Source organism: Zalophus californianus, chromosome 1, assembly GCF_009762305.2.
Source record: "Zalophus californianus isolate mZalCal1 chromosome 1, mZalCal1.pri.v2, whole genome shotgun sequence".
Taxonomy (NCBI): domain Eukaryota; kingdom Metazoa; phylum Chordata; class Mammalia; order Carnivora; family Otariidae; genus Zalophus; species Zalophus californianus.
Window position 1 is genome coordinate 72,650,538 of NC_045595.1, and position 25,140 is coordinate 72,675,677.

The 25,140-nt window shown below is 39.3% G+C and overlaps 1 protein-coding gene across 1 annotated transcript in view; it reads left to right on the top strand.

The window, feature by feature from the left end:
• The first annotated feature begins 1,205 nt into the window (after window positions 1–1,205).
• The window catches only part of GADL1 (glutamate decarboxylase like 1), a 169,461-nt gene continuing 145,526 nt past the window's right edge, over window positions 1,206–25,140 (top strand). Inside the window, exon 1 of the mRNA XM_027585487.1 lies at window positions 1,206–1,450. Within this exon, the coding sequence (XP_027441288.1) occupies window positions 1,414–1,450 (37 nt within the window). The 5' untranslated portion in view covers window positions 1,206–1,413. The remainder of the gene's footprint in view (window positions 1,451–25,140) is intronic.

A 25,140-nucleotide genomic window follows, 5' to 3' on the forward strand; every position in this document is an offset into this window, starting at 1 on the left:
TTATAATGCTAAAAGCAAAAGAAAAGCTTCCTGGAGCATATAGGTCTTTCAGTAATTTTTAAATTGAGTTACCAAAGGTTAACTCCTGAATTTCTCATTTATGTTTTCATCACTAGATCTCAGTCCTTTATCTGCTAAAACCAGATACAAGAGAGTAAGTTGGGAGAAGGGGTCTCAGAAACTTCATAAAATTTGTTTGCAGGGTCTTAACTATTTTTAATAACTCTAGTTGTAGGTATATTAGGAATAATCAATTCTTACTTGAGAGCAAAAGTCTGCCCTGTCTTCCCTGATAGGGCCATAAACTATGTTAGGAAAGGAGGAAAAGTTAAACTATACTAGGAAAGCAGAGGAAAGAATTCACCTGCTAAGGAGCCATACTAGGCTCTGTGCAAAAATAAACCAGGAATTTTTTTTTAAGCCCGTTGAAAGAGCTAGATTACAAATGCAATTCCCTAATGTAGTTGTCATAAACGTGCTTTGAAATGGCATTAACTGATTGCTCCTACCATATCAACAGCCTAACTTAAAAGCTCCCAAGGGAATTTAACTTTAAACATGAAGCTTGTTAGAGGAAAGACAAAAAAGCAGCATTCGCTGATTAAATTTAACTTTACAATAGGAACAGGGCTGCAACCCAACTTCCATGGGCTTGCTGGAAGAAATTCAATGTTGAGAACGTTTTAGTCTGAACACCAAATAAATGCTGGGCCTTTCTAATTCACCACCTCCTTTTGCTCACTAGCCCCCTGCCTTTCCCTTCTCCAAGTCGGAATTTTGCAGAGGCAAGAGAGGCTGAAATCGGATAGGGGAACAGGGATTCGCTTGTAGAACTCTGAAATGTCAAGGCGGTACTGAATGAATGGGTAGCGGATCCTGCTCACCGCAGCGGCCCCAAAATAGGTTCCCTGAGCTGGTGGCCTGGAGCAGGCATCATATTTAGCTGAGGGCTTCTGGGGCCAGATCGGACGCGGCGAGGTAGTTACTCCAAAACGCTGGACTCGGAAAGTTACAGGCCGAGGCTCGCTCACCTGCCTTGCCTGGGAGAGCTGCTGGGGGTGTTCTCTGCCTCCTCCCACCCAGTCAAATCACCTACGCTCCCACACACTGTTCCCACCCCTTCCCAGCGAGGTCAACGGAACCCTGGCCGTGGGTCAAGTCGATGGCATGCAGCCAGCCGCACACCAAGTGTTAAGAGAGCCTTGGGCTGCAGGAAACTTGCGCTGTAACCTCAGGTTGCAAAGTGAAAGGAGCGCCAGGCGTGTGTCCTCGGCTCTCCCTCTGCAGTGGCGCGCGCCCAGCTCCTGCCGGGCGCACCTGCGGGGCCCCAAGGGGGGCGCTGCCTCAGCAACTGCAGCCGCCGCCTAGACCGAGGGAGCGGCGCGGGGGACAGCCCGGAGTCGGGGAGCAGCGATGAGCAGCCACCCGGACCGCGAGTGCCCGCTGGACGGTAACGACTGGCCTCTGCGCGGCTGCGATTTTAGCCCTTAATCGCTCCGCACGCGGGTTTTTTATCTCGCGGATGCTGGTTGACCTGGGGGAAACGAGGGGGAGGGTTATTTCTCTGTAAGGCGGCTGGGGTGGGTAGGAAGTCCCCGTCGTCATGGATTTTTTTGCATCCCTTTCTGCACCTTTGGGGGTTATTTTTAGAATTAAACAAGTTAACTTCTATGAAGCGCGGAGTGTCGCGCTTGCACCGGAATGGGCATTGTGCAGGTTTGTTAAATAAAATGCATGTCGGGGTGTTACTGCTTGGCGCGCTGCTGCGGGGATCCCCAGGCCCCGTGGACGTGCCTTCCCTGAAAGAAAGCTGATTTTGCTTCTACTTTGGGACAAGCACAGCACCACCCCTCCCACCTCCACCCTGCGACTCTACCAACAGGCGTTAAAAGAGGCTACCTTGATCTTACAGAGAGAGTGATGCCCTGCAGTGCTTAGGATGGGAGCCTGCAGGTGGGGGACTGGATTTTAGGTGTTTAAAGAAAGTGTTGAGCAGCAGAATTCCCCCAGACTGATTTTATAACGCGGATGTCATTTAGTTTTGTCATATCATGATTACCAGTTTTAGCGAGGGAGGGTCTTAGATGGCTTTGAACGTGTGATGAAATACTGTGAACCTTGTTTCCGTGAAAACTCACGCATCCATAAACGTTTGGATGTTTGCCAAGGGCTTCACGCTTGACCCCTTACCTGCCCTCGCCTACCCCCGCCTGCGAAGAACCCCTGCTTTGAAAGGTCATTACTATTGCTATTTAGGCATTTTCACTAACTAGTTAGTTGTTGACCTTTTAGGAGGAGCCCTCCTCCAGGAGTAATTCCTCTTTGCATCAATACCCTTTCAGATTGTATTGAACACGACTTAATGAAGCTGTGTTAAGTCGGAGCTCTCTGGGGGCTTGGGCTCAACAGGTGCCTCAGGTACCCTGGCTTGCGTTCCCTGCGGATCATTTTCCCGGCGGGGAATTTTGCAGAGTAGTTGGCAAGACAAGAACCATTGTACTACAAGAAGCATTTTTCGTTTGTTCCTTTTATTGTCCCCCAAAAGTTCCCAGCATAATTGCCCCGGATCCTATTCAAAAAAATTTTTTTCAAGTTGCATTATTACTGTGTTTCATTATATGGTATTAAAGAAAAAACTAGCTTGGAACTACAGGGGCTTTTTGCAAAACCATTACTTTTGCGTTTCTAGGGTCAGCACACACTGTCATTTAAGACATCTGGCTATTTGAGAACTGATTGAGAAGTATAAAGTAAGTTGTTGATTTAAAGAATTCCCTTTTTTTTAAATTTTTATTTATTTATTTAACAGAGATAGAGAGCACAAGTAGGCAGAGCGGCAGACAGAGGGAGAGGGAGAGGCAGGTTCTGCGTTGAGCAGGGAGCCCGATGCGGGGCTCGATCCCAGGACCTTGGGATCATGACCTGAGCTGAAGGCGGCCGCTTAACCGACTGAGCCACTCAGGCGCCCCAGAATGCCTAATCGTATGGCAGGCTTCTTTATGGGAGGCAAGGGTGAGCAGGACAATTCTGACTACCTGAGCCCTGCACAGTTTTGTTTTTTGTTTTTAATCTGAATTCTTGTTTCAAAACCACACACCCTTTGGAACTCTGATAGGAACTTTAAAAAAGTATCTATTCTTCCTAAATCAAACATGCATCCTTGTAACTGGACAGGTCTTGTGATGACTTCAATAGTTGGCCATGTTTGAATAGTGAAGTGCAAAGTTTAACCTTAAATTCTAATTCCAGAGAATACCAGAAGGCTTAGGCTGTGTGTCTGGTCATCCTTGAGCAGGTGATAAGGCGATAACATGTCTGATAACAACTAATTGTGCCAAATGTTGGCTGTGACACCTTAAAAGGTGGGATATAGGATATATATCTGTCAGACTTAGTAAATTTCTAAGTATGTATGACCAGATTGAGCAAGGCGACATTTGATGAGTATGTTAAATGATATGCCTGTGTTAAACAAATTCTTGTTGGCTGTCTGTTACAAACGTATACTACGGAACTTTGTTGCAGATACAGAATTGTTCATGCTTGTATATGGTTTATGATCTTGCCATAGTACATCCAAGAGAAGTTTAGGAAATTGATTACATCAGATGAAATTTTAATTCCATTAAAAATTAAGAGTTCTTTGGACTCAAATAATACTTCCCCTTGTGGTTTGAAATAATAACACAAACCCACAAACATTCCACATAAATCAACCTGCAAATTCATTCTTTCTATTTTATTCAGCTTTGATTCTTACTGAAACACTTTTAGAATGGAAGCAAATTTCAAGTTTTAATGGGGGAGGGTTGTAGGTATTTTTTCTCTTGAAAAGGTGACCTTAAAATACTGTTATAAGTCTGGTATATTTTAATGAAATTGAAACTATGATATCCAGGAACAAAGTTTTTCAGTAATTTATTTAGTGCCCTCCTTATGACTCAAAGACAATGACAAAGGATACTAATTTTCCAACATGTTGTCATGTCGAGTACACTCCTTTGTTGCAAATCATGGTTAAGCTAACTTTTGATATCCACTCTGCCCTTAGCTTTCCCTGCTTTGTTATATAAAGATGTTATGACAGTTCGTGAATACCTAACTTGTAAGTGTTCCTTAATTGTTTTGCATATATACTTGAAGTGCTTTCAAGTGCATGGAAGTTGAGTATCTTTTGTTTATCTTTTGTTTGCAGAGTTAGCTCCAGGAACAAGAACCTTTGTGAACCTTTGTGAAACTCTGTAAAGCAGGGTAGCCCTCCCCTCCCCAAACTCCACCCCTCCCCCTGTCCTTTTTAAAAATCACCATTCTTTGGGAATGGAAGGGTAAATGAGTAACCTTTAATCTGATATATTTATATACTTTGCAGAAATTATAATGTTGCTTCAACACCATCCCTGGGAACATCACAACATTGTTTTCTTTTTAATTTTTCGTTGTTTCTTCAGTTTCCTAACTGAGAAGTGGGATCTTGGGCCTCTTTTTCCAGCGTCTGCCAACAGCACCGCCTTTCTCTTCCAAATGGGAATTCCTTTTTGGTTCTGAAGGAAATCCTGATCTCATTTTTTTGAGATTTTCCCTCATCAGCACTCTGGTAACCTCACTGAGCGCCCCTGTGACCCCATCCCCTCCTCGCCAGTTAGCTTGCCATACTCAGTCTCTAGAAGTCTGAATCTCTTGACTCGAGGGTGGTACCCTTGTTTCATGGTACTGTGGGAGAATGGATATGGAAATGGGAAAACACCTCAAAGAAAATTATATCACAAAAATAGAATCTCTCCCCACTGAACTTGTTCCTGACCCCCTCATGGATTCTGACACAGTCCCTTTCTCGCCCCTCCCCATTTTCCTTTCCCCTTGAGCTTCTGATGATCACTGAGAGACCAGATCTCCATGGTGACTGGTTCTGTGTTCATTAAACTTCTTTTTGGATTATGAGGGATTGATTATGTAAAACATCTGGCTATTATTTTGTACCCTTGCAAGCACCACACAGGTGAAGAAATATAATATAAATATAATTTTGCTATCATCTTGAGGGCACATATCCTATGTGGTCCCTTCCAACCATAGCCCCTTCCCTCCCACTTAAGTGATTAATACGCTGACTGACTTGGGTAGCAATTACTTTCTTGCATTTTTTTTTTATCTTTGAACCATCTAATTATGCTTTCCTAGACATAGCAATTTAGTGTTATCCATTAAGAAGAAGCTGTGATATGTCTTTTAATTTATAGATTTACCCTCCTGTCTTTTTCTATTCTTATAATTTATCTGTTAAGGAGCCTGGGTTGTTTGGCCTATAGAACGCTCCATGATCTGGATTTTGCTGCCTTTGTGTTGACAGTTCAATGTTTCCCTTGAAGATCACCTTCTTTTGAGCTCCTTTGTACCACCTCAGCCCTTCCTCCTTCTACGTTCTCTTGGTTAAGTTACATTTCTTAGTTTAATCCTCGACTTCTAGAAAGAACCATGATATCATTTCATCTGTTAGGCAATAAAGGATTTTATTGCGCTTCTCACATTGAGCCCTCAATTCTTACATTAATTTCATTAAGCATTATAATAAGTTGATTGAAAATTGTTGCTCTCATTTACTAATTATTTCAAATATGAGAGAGAATCCTACAAATCTAGAAAAGGATTAAAAATATTTTAAGGAATAATATAGAGATGAAAATTTGCATAGGAGTGCATCAGGATTACTAATTCTTGAAAATCCAGTGATAAGAAATATTTATTTTTTTGACAAATGGTCATCCTGACCAATTTCCATTTGGTTAAGGCAGTGCTGGGGAAGGACAGGGTTTGAACTTTGCCCGTTATAGACCAAAGCTCAGTTTATGACTCCAATAACGGTGAGGCCCCTTTCTGAGCATCAGTTCCCTCTCCAGTACAATTGACTTCTAGAAACAACCATGATAGCAAATAACACTACTAACCTCATGGGTTTTGTGAGAATGTATGTAAAGTACCTGGTACATTGAAGATGAGTATGTCCTGTAGTCCTCCCTCAATAAATATTTACTACATTGAATTATATGGATAAATACACATGGCACTCTATGGGGAGTATGTTTTAAAAGATTTAGTTTAAATAGAACCTCCAAAGCAAATAGCAAACGCATTGTAATACGAGGAAGAAGGAGGAGACCTTTGACCTTTGTCACTCCTAACAGAGTAATTGAAAAAGGGACAGTGGCCTATTTTTTTTGTGGGGGACAGTGGTTTTTAATAGTCTTCCTACACAGAACTAAAACAGCACACATAGAGAATACAATAGAAAAATATGGCACAGGAGATAGGTTTTTTTTTTTTTTTAAGATTTTATTTATTTATTTGACAGAGAGAGACACAGCAAAAGAAGGAACACAAGCAGGGGCAGAGGGAGAGGGCTTCCCGCCGAGCAGGGAGCCTGATGCGGGGGCTCGATCCCAGGACCCTGGGATCATGACCTAAGCCGAAGGCAGACCCTTAATGACTGAGCCACCCAGGCACCCCACCTTTGCATATTTTTAATTGGATTGTTTGTTTTTTGTTGTTGTAGTATATAGTTCTTTATATATTTTGGATATTAATTCCTTATTTTTGTTTTTGCTACTGATTAAATTATGATGGATTAGCTCAACATTTTTCTGGGCCTGTGCAAGGACAGAGCTTTTCTCTGGCTGATTTAGGGAGCTGTAGTTGGTCAGCTTCCTTTGCAATCACGGCTTTAAGGACCATCCGTTCAATAGAAGTTGCAGATTTGGGCACAAAATGAATCACAGAGACCTCCAATGTGGGGCTTTACCTGATACTCGTTTTATGAATAATACAGCACAAAATTCTCATGCAATGGAGTTATTGTAGAGCAGGAATTTTCCTGCTTTAGCTGTGCTTCATTGCAAGTTCCCAGATGTGGTTTAAATACTTTACTTAAAGGTGTCTAGACTGTGGCTTCTGTGGTAGGGGATGAGTCCCAACAAGTGTTGGTCCCTAGACTCAAGAGGACACCATGGAATGCATCTTTGCTATTCATTTCCTGCTTCTTATTGGTGGTGGAATGGCTAAATTTTGTAGACTAAGACTTGAAAGCATGTGCATTTGGGTGAGCAAATAGGATATTTAGAGTTGAAGGATTTAGACCAACAGGATACCAACAGGATACCAGCTGTCTATTCTACATCTGGCTGTCTCATTGATAATATCTTTAAAAGGTATACACTTACAGTTTGTATATAAAAAAAAACTTTTAAGATTTATAATAGCATCAAAAAGAATACTTACAGATAATCTAACCAGGGAGATAAGAAGTTTCTACACCGAAAACTGCAAACATTACTGAAAGAAATTAAAGAAGACACAAATAAATGAAAAGACATCTCATGTTCATTGATTGGAAGATTTAATATGGTTACGACGTCTATATCACCTAAAGTGAACTAAGATTCAGTACAATCCTTATCAAAATTCTAAGAGCATTTTCTGCAGAAATAGAAAATTTCACCTTAAAATTCATATGGAATCTCAAGGGACCCTAAATAGCCAAAACAATTTTGAAAAATAACACACTTGGAGGACTCACACTTCCTGATTTCAAAACATATTGCAAAGCTACAGTAGTTGAAACAGTGTGATACTGGCATAAAGACAGATAAATAGACCAATGGAATAGAATTGAGAGACAAGAGATAAACCCTCATGTATGTGGTCAAATGATTTCCAATGTAAGACCACTCAGTGGGGAAAGGACAGTGTGTTTAACAAATGCTGTTGAGAAAACTGGATATCCACATGTGAAAGAATAAAGTTGGACCCTTATTTTACACAATATACAAAATAACTGAAAAGTGGTTTAAAGACCTAAACTATAAAATTCCTAAGAGAAAACATAGGGGAACTCTTCATGACAGTTGATTTGGCAATAGTTTCTTGGGTATGACACAAAAAGCATAGGAGACAAAATCAAAAATAGACACCTGAGACTTCATCAATCCAGAGAGCTTTTGTGTATCAAAGGACAACCAACAGAATGAAAAAGCAACCTGTGAAGTGGGAGAAAATATTTGCAAATCATATATCTGATAAGGAGTTAATATCCAGACTATATAAAGAACTCCTATACTCAATTACAAAAAATCAAATAACCCCATTAAAAATTAGGCAAAAGACTTGAACAAATATTTCTTCAAAGATGATATGCAAATGACTCAACAGTATATGAAAAAGTGCTCAACGTCACTGATCCTCACACTCACTAGGATGACTACTATACTAAAAAACAAACAGAAAATAAGAAGTGTTGAAGAAAATGTGGAGAAATTGGAACTCTTGTAGATGATTGGTGGGCTTGTGAAATGGTGCAACTGCTATGAAAAACAGCATAGAGGTTTCCTCAAAAAATTAAAAATAGGGGGCACCTGGGTGGCTCAGTGGTTAAGCATCTGACTCTTGATTTCAGCTCAGGTCTATCAGGGTCGTGAGGTCAAGCCCCACATTGGGCTCCATACTGGGCATGAAGCCTACTTAAAAAAAAAAAAAAAATAGAACTACTGTATTATCCAAAAATCCCACTTCTGGATAAGTATCCAAAAGAATTGAAAACAGGTCTTGAAAAGATATTTGCACATCCATGTTTACAGCAGCACTATTCACAGTAGCCAAGAGGTAGAAGCAGCCCCCAAATGTCCATCATTGGATGAGTAGATAAACAAAATGTGGTTTATATATACAATGGATGTATTATTTGGCCTTAAAAAGGATAGAAATCCCATCACATGCTACCCCATGGATGAACCTAAATGAAATAAGCCAGACACCAAATTGTATGATCAAATATTGTACGATCCACTTAAATGAGGTAACTAAAGCAATCAAATTCATAGAAATCAACGTGGTTACCAGGGGGTGGGAGAATAATGGAAAAGGGAAAGTATTTAGTGATTATAGAGTTTCAGTTTGACAAGATGAAAAAGTCCTGGAGATCTGTTTCACAACAATGTGAATATACTTCAACATAGCGAACTCTACACTTAAAAATAGTTAAAATGATAAATTTTATCTTGTGTTTTTTTACCACAATAAAAAAAGAATAGCTAATTTAAAAATAAGCAAAACAGGCTTTTAGGAATAGAATAATTTATAAAATAATTGTAAAACCTACTTGCCTCACTCAACAAGTTTAACCCTTTTTTGTGTATCTTGGCATTACCATTGTTAGCACTGAATAATATAACATTTCTAGGAGTTGAGATGTATCCAGCTGTTTGTCCCTTCATTGAATGATGGGCAGATTGCTGTTTTTGAATTCTTGTAGCTTCTTTTATACTGTTTCTGTCTCCATCATGGTCTCCCATGAGTGTCAGCTGTTAATGATTTTCTTCTCATAAATCCTAATAATATCTTTAGTCACCACTTGCCACATTTCCTCCAATTTATTGCTCTTAACAAGCTTGGTTACTGTCTCATATTCTTGGTTTTCTAGCCCACAAAGGGTTGGAATTGTACCTGATGTAAGGTAGATTGCCTCTGAATGAAATGTGAATAGGTCTATGTAAGTAGAGTGTACAGGTATCTATTACACTAACATTGTTCTATTTATTTATTTTGCATTCTTGTGTATTTTTATGTACGCTCTGGATATTTGATGTTGCCAGAGAAGAAGCTTCCGTAGAGAGTGTATGCCAGTGAAAAAAGATTTTTATGTAAACACATGCATGCGTAATTACAGTTCATGCTCACGATTTAAAGAAACTGATAACATTCTATTGCTGGAGAGACATCCATGTAAACAGATTTGGCAAGTAAGTCCCAATTTAAAGGAAAATTATAGCTTTCTACTCACTGAACTGTACTGGGAGTATGATTGATCCCTAACCCTTATGGAGAGGACAATGCCTGCACGTGCTCTCCTTGCTTGCTCTGTTTCTACTGCTCTCATCGGCAGTGCCACTAAGAGGTCCATAGCACAGCCTACAGGAGGCTGAGCAACTGTGCTCACTCTTTTATGCTGCACATGAGTTTTTAAGAGCTTTATTGAGGCATGATTTACATTTCTTAAAATGCACCTGTTTGAATGTGCAATTCAATTTTTAGCAAATTTACAGAGTGGTGCAACTCTCAGCACAATCCAATTTTAGAGCATTTCATGCGCATGATATTTCAAAAAATATATTACCATGCTTTTTTCCTGCTATGTCTGAGTATGTGCTCTTCTCTGCAAAAAGCTATCTGCTTAAGAGGAATGATGATCCTTACAGGTAGACTGCAAAGAGAAAGATAATTACTAGTTAGATTCCAGTGGTCAAAATAAGAATTTCAAAGGAAAACAATAGTTTTCACAAGTCAGGCTATCACCTTGAGATAGGGCTTTCTAAATTCTTGTATTTCCCCTTTAATATGACCTACTAGGCCTAGAAGATAAAATCATGGAGTTTGTTCATAGTACAGAGAAGATAACCTTTGTGCACCTTTAAAGCTAGGATGAAAAGGGGAATATTTAATGTAAGAAAAGTCAATGAAAAATCTCCATTCCTGGGGCGCCTGGGTGGCTCAGTTGGTTAAGTGGCTGCCTTCGGCTCAGGTCATAATCCCAGGGTCCTGGGATCGAGCCCCGCATCGGGCTCCCTGCTCAGCGGGGAGCCTGCTTCTCCCTCTCCCTCTGCCTGCCTCTCTGCCTACTTGTTCTCTCTCTGTATCTCTCTGCCAAATAAATAAATAAATAAAATCTTTAAAAAAAAAACTCCATTCCTGTCATGAGGTGATAATGGGGAGGGAAAAAGAGATTGAAGCAAGGGAGGCAAGTGTTGAAAGACATGGTATCTATTTCTCATTACTTGGGATCAAAGCCCATGGGCAGGGAGGGGCATAGATCATTTATATGGTAGGTTTATCAAAACATTGAAGGCAAGAATGGAGATCTTTACCAGCTTCTCTTGAAGGAGGCCACCTTGCAATCTCTTCAAAGCAAAAGGGATGGCTCACTGAAGTTGGATGAGGAGGGAGAAGCTGGATTTAGCCTTTTAAGGTGTGGAGGTGGCTCTTTCTCAGGAAGGTGGTTGGATCAAGTACCTTTGATCCTCCTAAGGGTCCGTCTCTGATGAAGACGAAGGCAGGAATCATGGGATGGACCTGCTCAACTGGGGAGGTGATGAACGATGTGGCATAAGCCCGGAGGGTCTATACCATTATCAACAGCCAAGGTGAGGTCATCATGGAACACCCTTAGTATCTGACCAAGGTGAGGGAGAAGAGACCGTGAATATGCCTCAGCCATGATGGCTAGGTGGGAAAGGATGTAGAAAGTGAGATTGCCCAGAGACAAAGGTGCCAATGGACGCTATGCTGATCCAAGGACTCTACCACTCTTCCCACCATCTTGAAGTTGAGTCACTTGCTTTTCTACCCATGTACCTCGAAGCCATCAAGAAGAGTATTAGGAGAAGGGGAAATGGACATTTAGGAGATCAAGCATTTTTACACAGTAAAACTGAACATTGTCTAAAGAGACTGTTTAATTTATTATATTTGACCAAACTTTAACCAGATTGCACTAAGTAAGGTAAATTTTGTTACTCTTTCCAGCAATGGGGCCTCATGGGGACGACAAGATTAATTAGAGACCAAAATAAAAATACTTACATTTTCTCGGTATACCTGTGTGTCATAAAGGTAATGATGCCACAAACAAGCTTGAAACAAATGAAAGTGGCTGCTTCAGCCACTGCCATTGACACCCGGCAGTGTCTTTGGAGAGTGCAGTTGCCACGGGTACATATGCACAAACCTGGGCCTCAGGTCTGCTGATGAAGCTCCCATGGTAAGTGAGGCTTAGCAGAAAAGTTATCTGTTTTTTAAAGAGGGAAAAGTAATGGGTATCAAATGTCAGTCAAGTCACATTGTAATTTGAAGCTAAAGTATTACTTCATTCATTCATGCCTACGATCTCTTATAGGCAAAATTATATAGAGAGGTTTTTGCCATAAAACAACTTTGCTGTGCCTGAAGTAGTCCTCGGGGCCCTAAAGACCATCTTCTTCATCATTTCCTCCCATGAACCACCACCATGGCGGTCCTGAAACATTTTAGGAATTCACAGTAGTGCAGAGCATTGAAGAGGACCTCTTTTAGAAATGCTGGGATGTGATCTGTGTTCATTACATGAATAGGATTTTAAATGAAAAATGGCTTTAGCCCTAGAATCATTGACAGGTAGAGTGACAAGGTATCTTGTAGAGTATCATTTAACTGACAGCATCATTTAACCAGAGTAAAGTACTACTTGAAATCACAGAACTATGTAGGGCTAGAGTTGGGCCTAGAACTCCCCATCCCAAATTCCACAATGTTCTTTCTGTGCATATTGTCAGAGCAGATAATTAGAAGTAAGAAATCAACACTGTAAGATACTGTTAAATCAGAGTTAAATTTTACGTTTGTTTCCACCAGCATCTGAGGTGCAGTGCCAAGAATTTCAGCACTCAGGAGCTTTTTAATGGGAAATACTACAGAGCAACCATCTAAGTTACTTGATGTCAGCAAGCCATTGGTGACATCAGCCACATATTAAAATCTGTGTTCGTGATTTAGCTGCAGCATTGACAAATTTTAAATTTCCACAGTCCAATTTTTGCCTATTAAATATATTGCTAAGTCCTCCTTTTGTTTGAGTTTCTTGCTGATAAGACTATTCCCAATTCAACACTCTGGATGTTGTGTTGTTTGATCTCCTAATGTTCTGCATCGACTTTCAAAATCAATAGAGACTTCATTGATATTTTATGACGTATCTTATCCATTCTTTCAAATGCTATGCAGGCCGAAAAATACATCCAGGGAACATATTTTCTTCATATGCATTTTCATCATGGTATATTCTGTTATGCCATCAGCTCAGTTTTATTTCAGTACCTAATTTGTGTGAAGCAGAGATAGAGGAGAGAGAAAATCTATGAAAAATTGAATTTCCTAATACTTGTCCATGGTCTTATTTTTCAAGTTGATGGCACAACAAAAGAGAATTTCAGAAAGTAATTGTGGAACATACATATGATGACAGTTTTGCCCAAAAGTGTTCAATACAATATGTCAGTTTAGCAGTTAATTGTTCCTTTATTGTTTCCCATGTGCTCTTCCAGTCTCCCCGGTGAGAGAGGCAGTATGGTTTAGTGAAAAGACAAGAGACACTGCAATCAATCATAGTTTGCATATCAGCTCTGCTATTTACTATACCAGCTATGTGACCTCCACAAAGTTAATTAACTTCTCTGATCCTCATTTTCATATTTGTAGAATTGGGAATGATACTCGTTGCGTCAGATGTCATAAAGAGTTGCATAAAAACATATAGGTGTCTAGTACAGTGTCTGTCTGGGCTACAGGCATTCAAAAAATGGTAATCATTTGTTTTGATTTGAGTTTTCCAGAAGCCGACCTTAAGTCAAGGATTACAGTGTAAGTAATTACTTACACTCTAAGCAAGGTATCACTGTGGGTAATTGAAGCTTAATTCTGCTAGAGAACTCAGGGTGTTAGTGAAGAATACACACCTCAGAGTTATCCCATATGAAAAACAAAAGAGCTGGATATTTATACATTAATTTCTATCAGTGATTGGTTGAAGGATGCTGAGATAATGAGTATTAATTTTTCAGAATTTCAGACTTGCCATGTAAGTGGGCAGAGCAGGTTTTACCAAAATAGAAAGACTGAAGGCAAAGAGATGAAGCTGATTGACTTGGAAATCAGATGGCTTGAGCACAAATACACACGTGAAGAACTGTTCTTCTCCATTTTTGTCAACTACTATTACATTTCCTCATTGAAGGACTTTTGTTGTCCTAACTCCTTATCCTGTGGTGTGCCAAAACCACTTCGTACCAGCTCACAAGAGTGTTAAATATTTAGAAATGTTGTAAGCCAATTATTAAACCGTTAGTATCTTGAAATTAGCCCATTGGGAGTTTTTACACCATAAAAATAGACAAGTGCTACCAATCAGAAACCAGCTTACTAGCACACCAACCTCTTCTCCCAGTAGATGCAGAATAGGATTTACATGCATAGGCTCAGGAATCAGAGAGACCAGAGTTCAAATCTGAGCTCTGACACCTTTCGGCTGTGTAGCTATGGGAAAGTTACCTAACTTCTGTGGGCCTCAGCGTCCTCATCTGTAAAATGGGTATGTATATAAATTGTACAGCTGTGGTGAAGATGAAATGCAATAACATATTGTATGTAAAGAGTACTCTGGAGTAAGGTACTTATTATAGAAATTAAACCTTATATAATTGTGGGAGAGGCTGAGGAAGGAAAATTCCATAAAGAGGAATTGGAGACAGAGAAAAGTTACTAACTAGCCCTCTTGAAGCTCTGGCAAGAATGGGCCAGTCGTAGATTATAGAAGAATCTGGAAATGCAGGCAGGTACAGGTGCCAAAGTGTGACCATGAGCAGAGATGGAGAAAGAAAGTCATTTCTCTGTGTAGCTTTCATCTCTGAGAATCAAGAACCATGCATTCAGATGAGAGAAGAGATAAGGACAAGCCAATATGTGCTGGCACGTCTGCAAATACTCATCACTGCATTTGATATCAAAGACTGACAGAGAGGCTGGGCCACTGCTTCACTTCTGTCTGAGTGCAGATCCAAGAGTCACAGAGAATAACAGATTAGGAAATCATCCCAGAGGGTAGAAGCAGACCCCATTCAATATGTGTAATATGTCCTTGGCTAGATTTCAGAACTGCTATGGACCAGTGACTGGCCCAGTGCCTTCTGTTCTTTCCTGGGAGTATCTATGGCAATAATCTTGTCCTTCTCACTATTTTATATTGAGTGTGGTTTCTGATAACTTTGTTTTTAGTTTACAGGTCCCTGAACCTAGAGCAGCTGCAACTGAACAGCCTTGTATGCTTATAGACCTGATACAAATCATGTGATCCTGGACTACAAGTCTGTTTCTATAACAGGATGAGATTGGGGGGTTGGGGATGGGAATAAACATATTTTGTGGGTAGAAGGAGTATGAATAATTTTTGGTAAGAGGGTAGACTCTAGTAGATTAGAAAAAATGGCTTCAGAGTCCTTTATTCCTTCCTAGTATGCATACCACTTTGCAATGTGACATTACCTTTGGTCTTCAAGAGGTGGGCTTTTTTAAAAAGTGTCTTTGAATCCAATTGTTCTTGTGACTTGCTTTGATCAACAGAGTATGGCAGAGGTGATGTTATGTGACATACAATCCAAGGCCTCAAGAGGCTTTGCAACTGTTACCTTCATTGTCTTCAAACCTGCTGTCACCTTGTGAGGAAGAATCAGTCTAATCTCTTTGAAAATGAAACCCTATGTGGAGAGCGAGGTCTAGCTATTCCAGTCTTTCCGGATGAGCTCAGCTCCCAGCCAATGCACAGGCTGATGCAGTTGTGTGCGTGAGCCCAGGAAATACAAGCAGAATCCCCCAGGCATACCACAGAATCATGAGAAACCATGTATCATTGTTGTTTTAAACTACTACGTTTTGGGGTCATTTGTTACACAACTGTAGCTAACTGATACACCCTCCCAATAAATAATTTTTATGCTTAACTTAACCAGAGTGAGTTTTAGTTGTGTGTATGTTCCCAGGGTTGCTGTGTGGGATAAATATACTATTATTTGTAAAGGACTTACCAAAAACCTGGCACATTGTAAGTGCTAGGTAAATGCTAGCTACTATTATATGAGTATTATATGAATACAATCATATAAGTTCCAGATGCTTATGAAGGATGAAGTACGGACAGCTCTTAGAGGCTCCGGTAGACCAATAGAAGGGGGTACATTACCATCAATCTGTGTGCCACTTAATCCCAGTTTTCTCAAATTCAAAATGAAGACATTTGCTAAATTATCTGTGATTGTCAAGCTCTAAGATCCCATGTTCCTACACAAAATTGGCCCCAAACCAACCTTGGCCCATATTCTAGATGGATCCAAACTCATGCCTCAGTGGGTCTCAGCTGTGGACTAACCCATGCCAATGTTTTTATGATCTGTTATGCAGCGTTCTGTGAGTACTTCATTTATCAACATCAGAGTAGCAGTGAGACGTGTGGGTATCCTCCAGAGCAACCACTTTGACCATAGATCAGGGATACCATCTCTAATGTAGTTTATGTGACTATGTTGGCTCCCTGGTAGGTTAAAAGTTTTAGAATATTTGCTCTGATTTTATATGGGATTGAGGCTGATTCTGTGTAGCATAAAGGTTGAGAAGAAAGATGCTGGTGGCAGCCTCACCTTCTTTCATACTTCACTGAGCAGTTCATCTCTGTCCTTAAATTTGCATAGTCCACTTAGCAGTGCATTTGCCCTGCAAGTGACCAAGTCCTCCCTCCATAGAAGGCAGTTTAGGCCATCTATTTTTATTTTAAGATGCTTCTTGGAAAAGGTCTTACTGCCATTCTAAGCAACTTCTCAGTATATTCTTTTTAATCACATGTAATAGACTCCATAAGAGAGTTTTGATAAGTAAGATTTCTGGCATTTGGGGTTGGCCTCAGGTGAATGTCACAACATGTGTGTTGAGGTGGTAAGGAGCTGAGTTATTTCCTCTAGTCATCTAGAAAATGATCTGCCAAAGGCCTAGGCTAGGAGGCAGAACCCTGGGCACAAATGAGCTTCATATTAGAGTTAATCAACAGATCATGCAAATGAGGCACCCATTTATAGCATTTATTTAAATTTTCATTTAAATTGCTGGTTAAATGGAATACATTTAAAATTCTGAAGTCAACACTTGAGCAAATTGGTTTTAAAACTATATATTAAATTGCAGCACATTGCAATTTAATGCATAGTTCCAAGATAATTGCTTATTGCTTTAGGAGAACAAAATATATGTCCAAATAATTTAGTGTGGTTGATGAGACACGAGAAGCAGTATCTTCTTGTTTACCTTTTTTTTGAAAAAAAGGTAGAATGTGGTAATTATCAACATGATGTCTGAACTCAGGGTATCTGGCTTTCAATTTTGCTTCTACCACGTATTAGCTGTCTGATTTGGGCATTTTCTTAATCTTTCTGGCCTCAGTTACTCTCCTTGTTAAATGGAGTTAATAAAGATATTTTCCTCATAGGGTTATTATGAGGCTTAAATGAAGTAATTTGTACAAGGTGCCTAGCTCAGTACCTGATCCATTGTAAATATCCAGTGGATGTTAGCTACTGTTATTATTTGATAAGTGCATTATGGCATCTACTACTAGAAAAGATAAAATCATACAGGTGGCTTTATCTGTGGCTTGCATTATATTTCTTTTCAGTGGTGTTGTACTAAACTCTTTTTGCTAAAACAGTACTCTACCCATTGACCTCAGTCATCCAGACTTGTACTTAAGAAGAATATTTTTAAAAAGAGAGAAAAAAAAAACACACCACCATATTTATTTTCTGACAGTAACTGGGTGATATCCAAATTTTAGAGAACAATAAAAATAGATGGGGAATTCTGAAGGTCCAGAGAGTATACTGAGTAAGGTGTGTCTAGTTGATTTTAGCTTTCCTTACTTGGAAATGGCTACTGAAGCTAAGTTATTCAGAGTATGAGTTATGGTTCTCTAGTTTCATGGAACACAGAATGACTCTTGCTCATTTTTGGGGGGAGTTAATTGAAAGTACCTCGGAACTCACAGAATTGGAGAGAGAGATAAATAATTAGGTCTTCAAAAAGACAGGAGCCAAGGGCACTCTGGGCATCTAAAATACCTGGTACTTTAGGTACTTGAGATACCCACAACAGAGCATAACCTTAATTGACAGTCATGCCAAAACTGTGTCTGGGGGAAAGAGTGGTCCCAGTTGGGATGCTGGTTAGCCCCAAAATGCCCTAAGCAAACAAGCAAACTAAAAGCAGGTGTTTTCCCTACTCAGCCTTATCTCAGAAAACATGAGTCATTGACACAGCAATAAGTTAAATCTGATGTTTCACAAATATATGTAGACAATAAGCAAGATGAAGAGTCAGAAAGGACAAGGAACCAAGGTGGCACAGGGGAAAAATGACAGCAAAAACTGTTACCACTAGGGTGGAAGTGGCTAATGAAAGAGAGGGGACACACAGTGCGTTCGGTTCCTGGGGAATATATTGCACCTTAGTGCTATAGCTCCCACTGAGCCAAATGAAAGCCTATCTTCCATAGCCAAGTTCTCCAGCCTGGGGCTGAAGGATTGGGCTGAAATTTACTATGTGGGTATGACAAATTCAATTTTCTCATAGAGCCTGACTACATTCAAGTCCTTGCAAGGTAAAGTTGTACCCAGGAGAAAAGGACATAAGGTTTAGAGGTGGGATGGTGGATGGGTGGTAGTAGTTTCAAGAGCTGCTTATCAATATGACAAACTAAGGGCGCCTGGGTGGCTCAGTTGGTTAAGTGACTGCCTTCGGCTCAGGTCATGATCCTGGAGTCCCAGGATCGAGTCCCGCATCAGGCTCCCTGCTCAGCGGGGAGTCTGCTTCTCCCTCTGACCCTCTTCCCTCTCGTGCTCTCTATCTCTCATTCTCTCTCTCTCAAATAAATAAATAAAATCTTAAAAAAAACAAAAAACAATATGACAAACTAAGACATACAACAGCAACTTGTCAAGTAATGTTTACTCAAACAATAGAAATAAATGACTCTGGAAAACCTACTCTCCTGAAAATATCAAAAGGTTAACCAATTCCTGGCCTAATGTCCAGTGAAAGGAAAACCTTTTTGAAATTAAAATAAATATCAATGTCCATTATCCAATATTCAATATCAACAAAGTGAGTATAAATGTCATAAACCTCAACATCTAAAAGCCATAAGTGACAAGCCCACAGCTAGTATCATCCTCAATGGTAGAAAGCCTTTCTTCTAATATCAGGAAAAGGACAAGGATGCCCACTCTCACCGATTTTATTCAACATGGTATTGGGGTTTCTAGCCAAAGCAATTAGACAAGAAAAAGAAATTAAAGGCATCTAATTTGAAAAAGGAGAAGTAAAACTGTCACTATTTACAGATGACATAATATAAATAGAAAACCCTAAAGATTTCATCAAGAAGCTGTTAGAACTAATAAACAAATTTAGTAAAGTTCCAGGATCCAAAATCAATACACAAAAATCTGCTGCATTTCTATACGATAATAACAAACCATCAGAAAGAGAAATAAAACAATTCCATTTACAATTTCATCAAAAAATAATAAAATACCTAGAATTTAATTTAACCAAGCAAGTGAAAGACATGTATATTGAAAACTATAAAACATTAAGAAAAGAAATTGAAGAAGACATTGAAAAGAAATTCCAATGGCATATTTCCAAAGAAATAGAACAAATAATCATAAAATTTGTATGGAACCAAACACACACATACACACACACACACACAAAACCCCAAAAGCCAAAGCAACTTTGAGAAAGAAGAACAATGCTGGAAGCATCACACTCCATGATTTCAAAGCTATAGTAATCAAAACGGTAATCAAATCAAATACTATTGGCATTAAAACAGACACATAGGAGTGCCTGCTCACTCAGGTGGTTAGGCATCTGCCTTTAGCTCAGGTCATGATCCCAGGGTCCTGGGATTGAGCTCCTTGTTGGGTTCTCTACTCAGCAGGGAGCCTGCTTCTCTCTCTCCCTCTGCCTGCCACTCTGCTGCTTGTGCTGTCATTCAAATGAATAAATAAAATCTTAAAAAAAATAAAACAGATGCCTAGATCAATGGAACAGAATAGAGCCCAGAAATAAACCCACACATATATAGTCAATTAATTTATGACAAAGGAGCTAAAAATATACAATAGGGAAAGGACAGTCTTTTTAATAAATGGTGTTGAGAAAACTAAATAATGACATGCAAAAGAATGAAACAACTATTGTCTTCACCATACACAAAAATTAACTCAAAATGGATTAAAAACTTGAACATAAGGCCTGAAATCATAAAACTCCTGGAAGAAAACAAAGGCAGTAAGCTCCTTGACATAAGACTTGGAGATGATTTTTTTAAATCATCTGAAACCAAAAACCAAGAGAAACAAAAGCAAATATAAATAAGTGGGACTACATCATACTGAAAAGCTTCTGCACAGCAGAGAAAATCATCAGCAAAATGAAAGAGTAACCCACTGAATGGGAGAAAATATTTGCAAATTGTATATCTGCTAAGGAGCTAATATCCAAAATATATAAAGAACACATAAAACTCAATAGCAAAGAAGCAAACAATCTGATTAAAAAATGAGCAGAAGATCTGAAGAGACATTTTTCCAAAGAAGACATACAGATGGCCAACAAATACATGAAAAGAAGCTCAACATCAGTAATCATCAGAGAAATGCAAATCAAAATCTCAGTGAGATATCGCTTCACACTTGTTAGAATGGCTAGTATCAAAAAGACTAGAAATAACAAATGTTGGTGAGGAAGTGGAGAAAAAGGAATGTTTCTGCACTGTTGGCGGGAATGTAAATTGGTGCAGCCAAGTTGGAAAACAGTATGGAGATACCTCAAAAAACTAAACACAGAACTATCTTATGATCCAGTAGTTCTACTTTTGGGTACTTAGCTGAAGAAAATGAAAGCAGTGTCTTTGGAAAAAATATGTACATCCCTATGTTTATTGCAGCCAAGTATTTATCGTAGCCAAGATACGGAAGCAACCTAAATGCTCATTGATGGATGAATGGATAAAGAATTTGTGATATATATGTCACACACATATATATGTAGTGGAACATCATTCAGCCATAAAAAAGAATGAAGTCTTGCCATTTGAGGGAACATGGATGGACCTCAAGAGCATTATGCTAAATGAAATAAATCAGATAGAGAAAGACAAATATTGTATGATTTCTCCTATATGGAATCTAAACACACACACACACACACACACACACACACACACAATAGGCTCATAGAAGCAGAGAACAGATTGGTGGTTGCCAGAGATGGGGAGTCAGAGGGGAGAAATGGGTGAAGGGGGTCAAAAGGCAAAAAGAAAACAAACAAAAAATTGACAACAACAACCAAGGCCTGTCTGAGCAGCAGAATAGCCTGGTCTGATGCTTACAGTTTGTGCAGATTGTACACTGCACATTTAAAGGTCACCATTTACAACATGTCTAGAAAAAAATTAAATTATAAATAAATGGATAGATAGATCATAGATGATAGGCAGATAGATAGATAGATAGATAGATAGATAGATAGATAGATAGATAATAAGGTTTGTGGTACACCATGCATTTATTGGCCATTTGCAGGGCTCTGACAGCTACTTTATTTTTGGATGCTTTAGAGACTCCCTTGTGAGGAAGTTGTCATCTCAGAAAATGGATAGTGTTTAAGGACCCACCTCTTTCATTGAAGGGGGTGCCTTGGTGTCACAGCAGAGTCTGAATCATTTGACTAGCATCCCAGATGCTAACACACAGGATCTCATAAAACAAAATCCTGGGTGATGGGAAAATGTCACCTCCAAGAAATGTGAGATGTTCACCACTGCTTTGCAAGACAGGAGCTGATGCATGGATGCACAGATGATTTTTTCCTGTCTTATTCTGTCACCTTTTCATCCAAAGATGATTAGAACATAGACTTGCTGGAGAATAGGAAGCTATCCTATCTTTGGACAGCTGTAGGGCTCTTTAGAAAGGGATTCTTGGCTTCCAAGTTTGCAGCAACACAACTGTAGGGGAGAGGTTAAAATAAATACAAACCTACCATCCTGTTTACTATCTAGTTCATGTCCTCTCTCTCCCTGGCCTGGATTACTGCCATCATATCTCCCCACCTCCAACTTGTGATCTCCCATCTGACCTCTACACCTGTATCCCCTAAATCATTCTAAAGCTCTCTTCTTGTACATTTGATGTTCACAATGGCTTCCTATTGTCCACCAAGTAACACCTAAATTTTTTACTTTCTATTCAAGTTCCTGCAAGATCAGTCCCCATGCCACCCTCCCAACACTCACTTATCCCATTTAAAGACGCCTGCTCCTTGGACAAACAAATTCTCGAGATTTCCTGGTCACCAACATACACATTCATTTTTTTGCCTGGTCCATGTTGCTTTTTTATCAGGACTGTTTTGGCCATGACCTTTGCTCTACCCCATCATAACCAGTTTCCACTCATCAGTCAAATATCTTGATTCTCCATGCCCGTCCCACCATCTGCCATACTCTTGCCTACCTTGTTGTTTTCCAGTGGTCCCCATATCAGGGTAGAACTCCGCCATTTACCTGGTGACTCAGATGCCTAACCCAAGAGTTACCTCTTAGATTCTTTTGTTTTCTTGACCCCCTACATCCAATTCACTAGCAAGTCCCATTGGCTTTACCACCAAAATGTCTCCCATGTTGTAACATTTCATTACCCCCACATCAAAGCCACCATTATCTGTTGCCTGGACTTCTCCAAGCTTCCTCAGTAATCTCCCTATTTCCACAGGGACCTCTGCACGGAACCAGAGTAATCCTTTATAAATGTAAATCAGGTCATGTCACTCCTCTGTTTAAAACCCTTAAATGGTTTCTTGTTGCTTTTAGAATATACCTGATCTGCTTTATGGGTCTTTCCAAAGCTTGCTTAATTCCTTCCTTCCCCTTTTCTTTACACTTAGGCTGCAGGATCTTTTTCTATTTCTTTCACAGGCCAGTTTACTGATTATTTGCATTTTTTGTTCCCTCCTACTAGGCTATTCTCTTTCTACATGTTTTAACATCTGGCTTCTTCTCCTTTTTCACATGTCAGTGCAAATGTCTCTTCCTCAGAAATAGTTCCCCATGACCAGATCTAAAATAGCTCCTTCTCCTTGTTCTATTAAGTCATTCAGTTAATTTCCTTTAGAGCATTTATTAGAGTCTGCAATTATTTTAATTAGCTATCTGTTTGCCTTTTTATTGACTATGTCTCCCATCTACCTGAAGTAAATGTAAATTTGTGTCTTCTTGTTCATCCTGAACATGACAGGCACTAAATAAGTATTTGCCGAATGGTTGAATGAAGGACCTTCCTAACTACAGTCAAATCCAGGACTTTCTGCCTCTCACGTTCAGAAGCTCTTCTCTGGAATTTTGGTGTGCTTTGTCTGACCTCAAGCATCACACTTTATACCTTCTGTATGGGATTCCAGGTATTCATAAACACGTCTAATTTTCCTTACTAGATTTTGAGGTCACCATCTGTGTGTCTGATTCATCTTTGAGTGCCTACTATGCCTACCCCAATGTCTTGCACAGAGTTTTCAATAAATACTTCAGAAAGCATAAATAAAGAAGTATCGACTCACTATGGATTTCAACTAAGGAGAATTTAACCCCAAAATGAGACTAAACCAATTATTTAAATTTTCTTTTCTTTCTTTTCCCCTCTCTTCTCTTCCTCCATCCCCCCTCCTTCCTCCCTCCCCCCCACATTCTCTTTCTCTCTCTCTCTCTTTTTTCTTTCTTTCTTTCTTTCTTTTTCTTTCTTTCTTTCTTTCTTTCTTTCTTTCTTTCTTTCTTTCTTTTCTTTCTTCTTTTTTTCTTTCTTCTTTCTTTCTTTCTTTCTTTCTTTCTTTTTTCTTTCTTTTTTTTTTTTTTTTTTCTTTCTTTTTTCTTTCTTTTCTTTCTTTCTTTCTTTCTTTCTTTCTTTTCTTTCTTTCTTTCTTCTTTTCTTTCTTTCCTTCTTTCTTTCTTTCTTTTTTCTTTCTTTCTTTCTTCTTCTTCTTTCTTTCTTCTTTCTTTCTTTCCTTCTTTCTTTCTCTTCTTCCTCTCTCTCTCTCTCTCTTTCTTTTCATTCTTTCTTTTCTCTCTCTCTCTTTCTTTCTTCTTCTTTTTTGCCTATGGGTACCCATCTTTAGCTGACTAAAACTGAAGCATAGTTTTGCCTTTACTCCTATGACTTCATATTTGTGGGTTGCACCATGAAATTGTTCATTCCCTAAGTAGGCTTTATGATTCTACGGAATCAGAGAGATAGTTTCAGAAATAATCCCTGCATTTGTTACTGTTACCCAAATCTTCAGAGATTTTGTGGCCACTGCCTTTTATGGTTGTTATTTCTTAATCTTTGTTTATTTCTTTTAGTCTTCTTCCCTGTAGGTTGTCCATTGTTACCCTCTCACTGATACGTTGTTTTAAGACAACAAAATGGCTTAAAAAATAAAAGACAACAAAATGGCTTAAAAATGGTGTGAAATTTGAAAAGGTTGCAAACAATTTATCAGCCTGGTAGTACCAGCCAGGTACATCAACTAAATCAGGCATCCACGCTTTTGAAGTTAGAAGAGACACCTGACATAGAAAACTCCAGAACAGAGGGTTATATCTTCAACTTTTCTTTCAGCTGTATTTTCCTTCACTCTGTCTACTTAAATATTCTCTTTCCAGTTGTGTAGCAACTTGAGAACAGAGACTCTGTGTTGTTTATCTCTATCCCCAGGCACCAGCTTGGGTGCTTGGCACACAATAATCCCTTATTAATTTATTAATTAATGCTATCCTCTTTTTCAGACTTTGATTTTCATGCCTATCTTGACTGGCTTACTGGGCTTTCCAGTCCTGACCCTTATCACTCCCTTGGTCTTCACTGTCTTTTGCACAAGTTTTTGGAGAGTTCCTTGTTTCCCACCTAGATGCCTAAATTCATTTTTTTGATCTGCTGTTCCTCCTTCTTATCCTTTGGGAGCAAGCATTATTTTCCTATTGCTAATTTTCTCTTAACCATTAAAGAGTCTTGGATAGGACACTTGGCTCTAACTGGCAGACTTTCTGACAAAGATCTAAGGCTATTAATTCTAACCTTTACCTGAGCCAGCAGTGTAACGTGGGGGCCAAAAAAGGGTTCCTATAGACTCAGTTACATTAATAGTTACTATTAACTGTTCTTTACCCTATTCCTGGCACTATACTCAGCAGCTTGCATACTTTGCCACATTTAATAAAATAGACATGGCTATTTTCCCTGTTCCTCAGATAAGAAATCTGAATCACATGGAACTTGAATAACATGAAATCACAGAAGCCCAATTAGAATTTGGGCCAGGATCTGCCTGGCTTCAAAGCTTAAGCTTTGAGATCAATTAGGGTGCTACTGGAAGCCTTACGAATGGAATCACGGTGACCAGAGCAGGGAAATATGGATTCATTCTATTTAG